The sequence below is a fragment of the Asparagus officinalis genome, chromosome 8 (genome assembly GCF_001876935.1).
Source record: "Asparagus officinalis chromosome 8, Aspof.V1, whole genome shotgun sequence".
NCBI classification, from domain to species: Eukaryota; Viridiplantae; Streptophyta; class Magnoliopsida; order Asparagales; family Asparagaceae; genus Asparagus; species Asparagus officinalis.
Window position 1 is genome coordinate 9,429,734 of NC_033801.1, and position 12,227 is coordinate 9,441,960.

At 40.9% G+C, this 12,227-nt stretch overlaps 1 protein-coding gene across 1 annotated transcript; it reads right to left on the minus strand.

Moving 5' to 3' along the window:
* LOC109822591 (histone-lysine N-methyltransferase, H3 lysine-9 specific SUVH6-like) lies at positions 7,235-10,576 on the minus strand. The gene is made up of 2 exons (XM_020388816.1): positions 10,506-10,576; positions 7,235-10,404 (listed from the first exon to the last, which is right to left on the minus strand). The coding sequence occupies exon 2, from the start codon at positions 10,382-10,384 to the stop codon at positions 7,286-7,288; it is 3,099 nt and encodes a 1,032-aa protein (XP_020244405.1). The 5' UTR covers positions 10,385-10,404; positions 10,506-10,576; the 3' UTR covers positions 7,235-7,285.

A 12,227-nucleotide genomic window follows, 5' to 3' on the forward strand; every position in this document is an offset into this window, starting at 1 on the left:
ACACGTGGCCACTAACTGTTCAAGAACGTGGGAAACGTCGTGGGCGAGAATCACGTGGATAACTGCCAAAATAACGGAGTTTGAAACGTGGAAAGGCAGTTAAAACGAAAACTGCCTGCGGTTACTGTTTCCGAGACAGTATTTACTGTCTCGCGGGTCGAGACAGCAAACACTGTCTCGCCCAGCGAGACAGCAAACACTGTCTCGCAAACCTTTAAACAGTTAGGATCGTCTCAAATTCCCATCTTGGTCAAACCTTTAAACAGTTAGGACCAAAGCCAAAATCCCCTCTCGATTCGTTCCATGAACGAGAGGTCCACAAATTGAACGATCAAACCTTTAAACAGTTAGGATCGTCTCAAATTCCCATCTTGGTCAAACCTTTAAACAGTTAGGACCAAAGCCAAAATCCCCTCTCGATTCGTTCCATGAACGAGAGGTCCACAAATTGAACGATCAAACCTTTAAACAGTTAGGATCGTCTCAAATTCCCATCTTGGTCAAACCTTTAAACAGTTAGGACCAAAGCCAAAATCCCCTCTCGATTCGTTCCATGAACGAGAGGTCCACAAATTGAACGATCAAACCTTTAAACAGTTAGGATCGTCTCAAATTCCCATCTTGGTCAAACCTTTAAACAGTTAGGACCAAAGCCAAAATCCCCTCTCGATTCGTTCCATGAACGAGAGGTCCACAAATTGAACGATCAAACCTTTAAACAGTTAGGATCGTCTCAAATTCCCATCTTGGTCAAACCTTTAAACAGTTAGGACCAAAGCCAAAATCCCCTCTCGATTCGTTCCATGAACGAGAGGTCCACAAATTGAACGATCAAACCTTTAAACAGTTAGGATCGTCTCAAATTCCCATCTTGGTCAAACCTTTAAACAGTTAGGACCAAAGCCAAAATCCCCTCTCGATTCGTTCCATGAACGAGAGGTCCACAAATTGAACGATCAAACCTTTAAACAGTTAGGATCGTCTCAAATTCCCATCTTGGTCAAACCTTTAAACAGTTAGGACCAAAGCCAAAATCCCCTCTCGATTCGTTCCATGAACGAGAGGTCCACAAATTGAACGATCAAACCTTTAAACAGTTAGGATCGTCTCAAATTCCCATCTTGGTCAAACCTTTAAACAGTTAGGACCAAAGCCAAAATCCCCTCTCGATTCGTTCCATGAACGAGAGGTCCACAAATTGAACGATCAAACCTTTAAACAGTTAGGATCGTCTCAAATTCCCATCTTGGTCAAACCTTTAAACAGTTAGGACCAAAGCCAAAATCCCCTCTCGATTCGTTCCATGAACGAGAGGTCCACAAATTGAACGATCAAACCTTTAAACAGTTAGGATCGTCTCAAATTCCCATCTTGGTCAAACCTTTAAACAGTTAGGACCAAAGCCAAAATCCCCTCTCGATTCGTTCCATGAACGAGAGGTCCACAAATTGAACGATCAAACCTTTAAACAGTTAGGATCGTCTCAAATTCCCATCTTGGTCAAACCTTTAAACAGTTAGGACCAAAGCCAAAATCCCCTCTCGATTCGTTCCATGAACGAGAGGTCCACAAATTGAACGATCAAACCTTTAAACAGTTAGGATCGTCTCAAATTCCCATCTTGGTCAAACCTTTAAACAGTTAGGACCAAAGCCAAAATCCCCTCTCGATTCGTTCCATGAACGAGAGGTCCACAAATTGAACGATCAAACCTTTAAACAGTTAGGATCGTCTCAAATTCCCATCTTGGTCAAACCTTTAAACAGTTAGGACCAAAGCCAAAATCCCCTCTCGATTCGTTCCATGAACGAGAGGTCCACAAATTGAACGATCAAACCTTTAAACAGTTAGGATCGTCTCAAATTCCCATCTTGGTCAAACCTTTAAACAGTTAGGACCAAAGCCAAAATCCCCTCTCGATTCGTTCCATGAACGAGAGGTCCACAAATTGAACGATCAAACCTTTAAACAGTTAGGATCGTCTCAAATTCCCATCTTGGTCAAACCTTTAAACAGTTAGGACCAAAGCCAAAATCCCCTCTCGATTCGTTCCATGAACGAGAGGTCCACAAATTGAACGATCAAACCTTTAAACAGTTAGGATCGTCTCAAATTCCCATCTTGGTCAAACCTTTAAACAGTTAGGACCAAAGCCAAAATCCCCTCTCGATTCGTTCCATGAACGAGAGGTCCACAAATTGAACGATCAAACCTTTAAACAGTTAGGATCGTCTCAAATTCCCATCTTGGTCAAACCTTTAAACAGTTAGGACCAAAGCCAAAATCCCCTCTCGATTCGTTCCATGAACGAGAGGTCCACAAATTGAACGATCAAACCTTTAAACAGTTAGGATCGTCTCAAATTCCCATCTTGGTCAAACCTTTAAACAGTTAGGACCAAAGCCAAAATCCCCTCTCGATTCGTTCCATGAACGAGAGGTCCACAAATTGAACGATCAAACCTTTAAACAGTTAGGATCGTCTCAAATTCCCATCTTGGTCAAACCTTTAAACAGTTAGGACCAAAGCCAAAATCCCCTCTCGATTCGTTCCATGAACGAGAGGTCCACAAATTGAACGATCAAACCTTTAAACAGTTAGGATCGTCTCAAATTCCCATCTTGGTCAAACCTTTAAACAGTTAGGACCAAAGCCAAAATCCCCTCTCGATTCGTTCCATGAACGAGAGGTCCACAAATTGAACGATCAAACCTTTAAACAGTTAGGATCGTCTCAAATTCCCATCTTGGTCAAACCTTTAAACAGTTAGGACCAAAGCCAAAATCCCCTCTCGATTCGTTCCATGAACGAGAGGTCCACAAATTGAACGATCAAACCTTTAAACAGTTAGGATCGTCTCAAATTCCCATCTTGGTCAAACCTTTAAACAGTTAGGACCAAAGCCAAAATCCCCTCTCGATTCGTTCCATGAACGAGAGGTCCACAAATTGAACGATCAAACCTTTAAACAGTTAGGATCGTCTCAAATTCCCATCTTGGTCAAACCTTTAAACAGTTAGGACCAAAGCCAAAATCCCCTCTCGATTCGTTCCATGAACGAGAGGTCCACAAATTGAACGATCAAACCTTTAAACAGTTAGGATCGTCTCAAATTCCCATCTTGGTCAAACCTTTAAACAGTTAGGACCAAAGCCAAAATCCCCTCTCGATTCGTTCCATGAACGAGAGGTCCACAAATTGAACGATCAAACCTTTAAACAGTTAGGATCGTCTCAAATTCCCATCTTGGTCAAACCTTTAAACAGTTAGGACCAAAGCCAAAATCCCCTCTCGATTCGTTCCATGAACGAGAGGTCCACAAATTGAACGATCAAACCTTTAAACAGTTAGGATCGTCTCAAATTCCCATCTTGGTCAAACCTTTAAACAGTTAGGACCAAAGCCAAAATCCCCTCTCGATTCGTTCCATGAACGAGAGGTCCACAAATTGAACGATCAAACCTTTAAACAGTTAGGATCGTCTCAAATTCCCATCTTGGTCAAACCTTTAAACAGTTAGGACCAAAGCCAAAATCCCCTCTCGATTCGTTCCATGAACGAGAGGTCCACAAATTGAACGATCAAACCTTTAAACAGTTAGGATCGTCTCAAATTCCCATCTTGGTCAAACCTTTAAACAGTTAGGACCAAAGCCAAAATCCCCTCTCGATTCGTTCCATGAACGAGAGGTCCACAAATTGAACGATCAAACCTTTAAACAGTTAGGATCCTCACAAAATTCCCACTCGGTCAAACCTTTAAACAGTTAGGACCAAAGCCAAAATCCCCTCTCGATTCGTTCCATGAACGAGAGGTCCACAAATTAAACGATCAAACCTTTAAACAGTTAGGACCAAATCCAAAATCCCCTCTCGATTCGTTCCATGAACGAGAGGTCCACAAATTGAGCGATCAAACCTTTAAACAGTTAGGATCATCTCAAAACTCATTTTGGTCAAACCTTTAAACAGTTAGGACCAAAGCCAAAATCCCCTCTCGATTCGTTCCATGAACGAGAGGTCCACAAATTGAGCGATCAAACCTTTAAACAGTTAGGATCATCTCAAAACTCCCACTTGGTCAAACCTTTAAACAGTTAGGACCAAATCCAAAATCTCCTCTCGATTCGTTCCATGAACGAGAGGTCCACAAATTGAGCGATCAAACCTTTAAACAGTTAGAGGTATGATTGCTTCCAGTCTCAATTGATCAAACCTTATTCAGATTCTCTGAATAGAAATCCCACTTCAAATTTCCTTTGTACTAGGAGATAGAATATAAAATTCTTCCTCTTCGACTCCGGGTTTATCTCTACCAACAAACAAGAGACCAGGAGATAGGAGGGTTTATCTCTACCAACTTCCTTTGTACTAGGAGATAGAATATAAAATTCTTCCTCTTCGACTCCGGGTTTATCTCTACCAACAAACAAGAGACCAGGAGATAGGATATAAAATTCTTCCTCTCCGATTCTGGGTTTATCTCTACCAACAAACATCATCTCAGAACTCCCACTTGGTCAAACCTTACTACAGTTAGGACCAAAACCAAAATCCCCTTTCGATTCCTTCCATGAACGAGAGGTCCAGCTTCGATTTGTGCAATCAAAACTATAAAAGTTAAGATTGCTTCCAATCTCAATTGATCAAACCTTATTCAGATTCTCTGAATAGAAATCCCACTTCAAATTTCATTTGTACCAGGAGATAGAATATAAAATTCTTCCTCTCCGATTTCGGGTTCATCTCTACCAACAAACAAGAGACCAGGAGATAGAATATAAAATTCTTCCTCTCCGATTTCGGGTTCATCTCTACCAACAAAAAAGAGACCAGGAGATAGAATATAAAATTCTTCCTCTCCATCATCGGGTTCATCTCTACCAACAAACAAGAGACCAGGAGATAGAATATAAAATTCTTCCTCTCTAATTTCGGGTTCATCTCTACCAACAAAAAAGAGACCAGAATACTCCAATAGGTACACGAGTCTAAACTGTTTTCCTACCCTCAACAGGAAGTTTCTGGAGAATATTACTCAGAATATTCTTAAGAATAACATGAATACTCCAATAAGCACACGAGTCTAAACTGTTTTCCTACCCTCAACAGGAAGTTTCTAGAGAATATCAGTTAAAATATTCTTAAGAATAACCTGACTACCCCTAAACGGGTATACTCAGTGTCAACTTGACGACAAGAGCTGATTTCACAAGTACAAGTTCCAGCTTTAATTCAAGATCTCTACAATGGACAAGCGATAAACGCGATGCCGGAAGAATCTTAACTATTCTACAAAGCACTGAATAGATTGAGAGACAAAGAGATCAAAAGTTGAAGCCACCTACGGGTTCCTCTACACGATCTACTCAACCAAGCATTGAAAGGATCATAAGTAAGACCTATCTTATCCAAAGCATCCCAGAACTCCTCTATAAAAGATTGAGTCTGGAATACTTTGGAGGGGGTATCTGTAGGCGTCAAAAAATGCTGAAAGATATCCAAATACAGCTCAAGAGGAAATCATCCAAAAAGGCAGAAGAACACAAGTCTTGAATGTCTTGCCATGCGAGACAGACTTGACTATCTCGCCGCGCGAGACAGTCTTTACTGTCTCGCCGTGCGAGACAGTCTTTACTGTCTCGCGGGCGAGACAGACTTTTACTGTCTCGCCCAAGCGAGACAGTCTTTGCTGTCTCGCCCACGCGAGACAGTCTTTGCTGTCTCGCCGTGCGAGACAGAATTTACTGTCTCGCACGTGAGACAGCTTTCAGATGGAACACTGTCTCGCCCAGCGAGACAACAAACACTGTCTCGCCCTCCGAGACAGCAAATGCTGTCTCGCGAGCCTGTTTTCTGCCAACTGTTCTCGGAGGTTATAAATACCCTCCTAATGCCATTTTTCCAAGGGGCTGATCATTTTGAGCACTTCAGAGCAATCCAGAGCAGAGAGAGAGCAGAGGTCTTGAACTTTCGGCCAATCCTTGATATTCAGGCTTTGACTTGATTTCAAGAAGAACGACTATCTTACTTCGATAAGATATCGTTTCAATTTCTAACTTCGATAACGAAGGAAGAATCAGTAAACCCCTCTTCACGATTTGTGATTCGGTGGTCCACGAGCTAACGCGCTCCCGGCACAGGCAAAGAACCCACGAAAGCAGTAATCCAAACAACGATCCTGCGTTTATTTTCTCAAGAGTTGTAATTTTCTTTTTGTTGTGTAAAAGAGTCTTATAAAAAGGCTGTTTTCTTTGAATTTATTGTAATCGACTAAAGATATAATGAATTCGACAACAAATTCGACTTTTGACGAAAACAGCCCCACGTTCTGTATACTATGTTGCCTTATTACGAATTCTTCGGTATCTCCTAGGCACTAGTACTCACTCTCTTCTGTTTCTTGCTACATCTGATTTAGAGCTTTGTACATATTCTGATGCTGATTGGGTTGATGATCCAACTATCAGAAAGTCTACCATAGGTTATTATATATTTCTTGGTGATTCCCTTATTTCCTGACGAAATAAGAAACAAAATGTTATTGCCCTTTCCAGCACCGAGACAGAGTATCGTATAATGTCCACAACAGCTAAAGAGATTATTCATCTTCGTTGTCTTCTTAATGATTTCGGTATTTCTGTTCCGACTCCTACTCCTCTCTACTATGATAATAATAGTGACATCCAGATTGCTAATAATCTAGTGTTTCATGAAAGGACCAAACACATTGAGATCGACGCTCATTTTGTTCGTCAACAAGTTATCAAGGATAAGACAATTCAACTTCCTCATGTCTCATCCGCCTATGAGCTTGCAAATTTCTTCACGGAGGCCTTACCTGTTCATCGATTCTAGTTTTTTGTACGCAAACTCACTTTGTTTGATCCAACATGAGTTTGAGGGGGGGCTGTTGATATTATTGTATGTGTTAGTAATAGGTTTAGTCCCACGTCGGTTATGAGAGCACACCTCACCCTCCTCTACTTGTATATATATATGTGTACACATTCAATACTTACTCTAAAAGAAATTTACCCCAAGACTCTCTCTCTCCTTTAACAATACCAAATGTACCCAACTATTAACCAGATTGAAGAAACAGTAAACTCTTGGATACAGCTTGGTTTGTGTTTCAAGCAGAGAAATGGCATCAAATACTTTAGTAAATCAATGTGCGCTACGACAAAAGCAAAGAGAAATCACTTCTTACAATAAGGACTTACCTCTCCAGCTTCACGAGGGCCAACACAAGAACAGGTCTATACTTTTCATAACTCCCTTCGTCAATAAAGTCGACCAGTGCACTCAGAAGAACCACAGAAACATTCTTTCTTTTTAACGTTACCCTCTGAATCTCGGACTTGACCAATACTATAATTGTAGTGATATGTCAGCTCTTGAAGAGGAGGGATATTATCAACAGCAAAGAACATTACATGAGGCATTTTCTTATCATCATGATCATAAAGCAAATTTTGGGCATAAAGGTTGGGCGAACAGCTGTGATTGATAAATCTGCCAACGTTTCCAAATTCGGCTGCATCAATTGTGAAACCAACATCCGTCGTAGTCTCTGTCTCAGAGGCAGCATCTAACTCCAGACCCGGTATCGAACATGAGAGACCCTCCCATAGATTATGGTCATCGTAATTATGCCCTATATCAAAAAGATACTCATCATTGATCCTCTCCTCAGCATCTTTATCATCAAGCATTTCTCCCACATATTCACATACAAAACTGCCAGAAGGAATGGAGTATAAGGATCTCACTCCCCAACCCCTTTTACTTGTCTTGAATATCTCCAGTGGTAGTTTAATGCCATGTTGGCTGACCCTATTATAACACGAAGGGGGACATTTGCAAGAAGGTCCACACTCATAAACAAGAGGCTTTGCCTGGATTATTGCGCCATTATAATTAAATGGAACATCCCCTCCGTTCTTCACCGCACAAGCACATTTCTTAGAATCCGAGCAACCGTCAGTACAATCACAGCCCCTTGGAGGTTTCGGAATATATCGTGAAGGGTATTTGACCTTAGTAATGTACTTAGAAGGCATTGGACGATCACCATCAATCGTATTTATTGCACAAATGGGCATACTTTCTTTTCCATTTGATATATCTTTCAGAAGCACGCCTTCCCTCACTTTTGACTTCATCGCCTTCCTGACCTCTCTAAGAGAAATTTCAGGTTGCCCCGGAATTCTCCTGAGCTGAAACTTGAAAACATGAAAACCATTATTCCCTCTCTCTGGCCAATATTTCTCAACAATATACAACCCATCATATGTAAATGTGGATACAAGCTTGGGCCTTCCATCACGAGATTCACCTTTAATAAGCTCTTTAGAACCATAAACAACTCTCACAGGGTTTCGAGCATCTATACTGTTCTTAAGAGCCAAATTTCCCCGTTCAAGTTTCTGATCGCCTATTTGTTTGTCACCACCGCCGGTAGCATTTCCTCCTGAACCTGAATATATCAAAACGTCTGAGCTGTCAATGTCATCAGGATAACCCCCAGATGCCACGATGCTCGTTGCAAGAAACACCCCATTTTTCCTTTTGTAATCAATTCCTCCTTGAAAAGGACGGTGTATTCCAATGATGGAAAGCTCGACCCTATAGTGAAACTCATCACCAACCTCGACTCCAGGCACACTGCCTATTATCGGCTCACCACGGTTCACCCATTGGTTACTTTCTTTTAGCATAGAAGCAGCCCTCAAATCAATCCTACGACTGTTTCCATTATCCTTTGAGTTTGTTGTCTTTGACTTTTCCTCTCCCTGTGTGAGCTTTCTACAGATGAGCTGAAACATTCGAAGAGTCCACATTACCTTTTTGCGACTGCTTGCCTCGTCACTGTTACTGCTCTTGTGATCTAGTTCGGGAGGGATAGACGGAGTCATAGTGATGCATAATTCACAAGATCGATCATAGGGAACAAGGGCCATTTCCTTCCTGGGGGAAGACACATAATTATTCCTTAACGATTTCTTTGACCTCTTCTTTGTGGATTTTTGAGTGATAGAATGTGGAACAATACCATCTGACTTTCTCCCCTTCTTCCATGGACAGTTTTCAGCAGCCATCAAACCGCGCACAATTTCCCTATTCCCATGAACTTCGAGAAATTCATCCCCTTGTTCCTTTGGTGACTTTCTCTTAAGATTCTTACCGTCTTTTAGAATATTGATGGTTCTCTTGTCTACTGGTTTATTTAACAAACTCCTGTCTTCTTTATCCTCTACTTTAGTCCCAGGAGGAACCTTTGTTTCTTGCAATTCTTTAACTTGAAGATTCTCACCAAGTTGCTTTGCATCAAATCCTTTCAACTTTACTTTCAGAGACTTGATTGTAGTTTCCTCTTCTACCTTCAAATTAATTTTCTTAGATTCATTCTTTAGAGCATCGATGGGTCTCTTGTCTACTGGTTTCTCTACGAAGCTCCTCCGTACGTTATCATCTATTTTAGTCCCACACGCAACCTTTGTTTCTCGCAATTCTTTACCTCGAAGATCCTCACCCAGTTGTTTCACACCAAATCCTTTCAACTTAACTTTCACTTTCAGAGACTTGGTTGGTGTTTCTTTTTCAACCTTCAGATCAATTTCTTTAGAATCATCCTTTTGAACCACATCCTCAAGCCTTTTGCTGGGAGAAACCCCAAACTCTGCAATTTTATTCTTCTCTTCATTCCTCAGAGACTTAAGAACAGTGTCACTCTTTCTTTCTCCAACTTGCTTCTCATCTTTCTTCCCCTCTCCATCCTCAACATTCTCAAGGGATCTTTCATCTTTGGCATTCTCACCGTTCACTCTCACTTCACCGCCGAAAGAAGCAACGGGCACAGCTCTCGAACTTGCATTCTTGCAAATCTTGGAAGCATTCCCCCCACAACCGACTGGAAAATCCCTAACGACCGACGCACTTCTCCTCTTCAGAGCAGAAAATCTCTTCGCGACGCCCAGGTCCTGCTTCGTCACACCCCCATTCACACGTTTCCTTGACCTGCATTGCTCCTCCTCCACCTTTGAACCTTCTCCGATGGTATCAACCACCTCGGACACCGGCAAAACCTCTTCCTCTTTTGATAGCTCCAAGGGTTCCAACTTTTTCACACTCTCAGCTGAAAAATTCTCCGAATCCATCGGAATCCGAGAGGATCCTTTGGGGACCTCGAAGGAGCTGCTCGATTTGGATGCGGCATTACCCCCCGCCTCCTCATCCTTAGGTTTAAATTCTAATTTAAAATCAGGAGGAAAATTAGGGGTTGGGATGACCTTAGGTCCGCAGCCATTGGGGAAATCGCGGACGGCGGAGAAAGCTCGACGCTCTATGTTTATCGGAACTCTAGGCGGCAGCTCCAGCATCTCCGATCACCCAAATTTATCTGGAAAAAAGAAAGAAAATTTTTGAAAAAATGTGGAGCTTAGTTAGTTGATATTGAGTGTAAAATGAAATTTTTTTAGAGTAATAGAGATTTTTTTTTACCGAATTTGGGAGGAGAAAAGAAAAGGAATGGTCGAGATTAGGGTTTCTTTTGGCGGGAAGGTGAGTAATGGTGTGCAGTGTGTATAGAGAAGTGGGGGGGCTTTTGTCTGACAGTTTGTTATTTTTCTATTTTTATGCCCCACTTTCTACTCCCTTGTCTTTTGCTTTCTCAACTTTTTACACAATAAAAATATATATTCTTAGTTTGGAAGGAAACTATAAATGGTAATGCTTTTTTTTTTGTCTTATTTCGTGTACACAGGAATGAGTGGGAATTTATGAAATGTCTATTCCTACTTCTTTATGTAAACTAAAGATAATTTTTTTTAAAATCTAGAAAACACATTCTAACTTCTTATTTATTCAAATTTTATGTGGGAATAAGAATTTTCAGTTACTTGTTAAGAAATAAATATTCTCACTTAAATAGAATGAAAACTTAAAATATGTAGTATTATGTGATATGCTAATTTTTATAACAAAATTTTTCCTTTTTGGAGAGAGAGAGAGAGAGAGAAAGGATAAACCATGTGCTCCTCAAGAAGCTATTGCAAGACTATAGCTTCCAGAGTTACTGTTGATAGAAGCCCAGCCCATACAAGTTTACACGTAAGAAAAAGGCTCCGAAAATAGAAGAAGGTTATGGTTATCATTTTATTCAGTTCTGCTCACCCTTTGTGGGGGCTAAATACCCATATTGGTATTTTAATTCAACCCAATTTGTCAAAAATGTATTTTAAATAAACAAATCGTCGTTAAGGCATTTTAATTGAATAAAATTACCAATTAGGTACTTTTTCTCGTCGGCGACCACTTTTCTGACGAGAACTCGTCACGTGCGTGTCACGTGATGACTTAATCTGTATAAATACCCATATTGGTATTTTAATTCAACCCCATTTGCCAAGAAGGTATTTTAAATAAAAAATCGGCATTAAAGCCTTTTAATTGATTAAAACTACCAATTAGGTTTTTTTCTCGTCGGCGACCACTTTTCCGGTGAGAACTCGTCACGTGTGTGGCACGTGATGACTTAATCTGTGTTTTAGCTGATGATGTGGCTCGGTTTGCTGACGTGGCTCGGTTTTAGCTGCTGATGTGGCTTAATCACAATTTAAGTCCAAAACAAACCAACCTGAACCCTAAAAATTTCAAAACAAAGATCAAACTTCCACGCATTCACTCCAGATCTCAGATCCAACTCAATTATCTTACCTTTACCGCTAACAGAAGCAGTCAAAACCCCCGATTCCAGGAACTTCTAGAAGAAAACGCCATGGGAATTCGGAGAGAAGAGAGTGAGAAGACGAAGATCACTGCAGACTAGATTGCCGCCGGCGCGGCCATGGATCGATGCAAGAGAAAGATGTTCTATTTATACAGTAATTTCTCCACTAATTTTTCGCTAATTTTTTTACCAATTTTAGAAATGGGGGATTTTAAAATGCATCGACTCTTATTCTTCCTGCCACTACCGCGTCAGAAAACCGGTTGAATTAAAATGCACGTGACCAGTTCTCGCCGGAAAAAGTGGTCGCCGACGAGCAAAAAGACCTAATTGGTAATTTTAATCAATTAAAATGCCTTAACGCCGATTTTTTATTTAAAATACCTTCTTGGCAAATTGAGCTGAATTAAAATACCAATATGGGTATTTATACAGATTAAGTCATCACGTGTCACGCACGTGACGAGTTCTCGTCGGAAAAGTGGTCGCCGACG

Coding starts and splice junctions, on each gene's coding strand:
- LOC109822591 (XM_020388816.1), bottom strand. CDS start 10,384: ATGCTGGAGCTGCCGCCTAGAGTTCCGATAAACATAGAGCGTCGAGCT.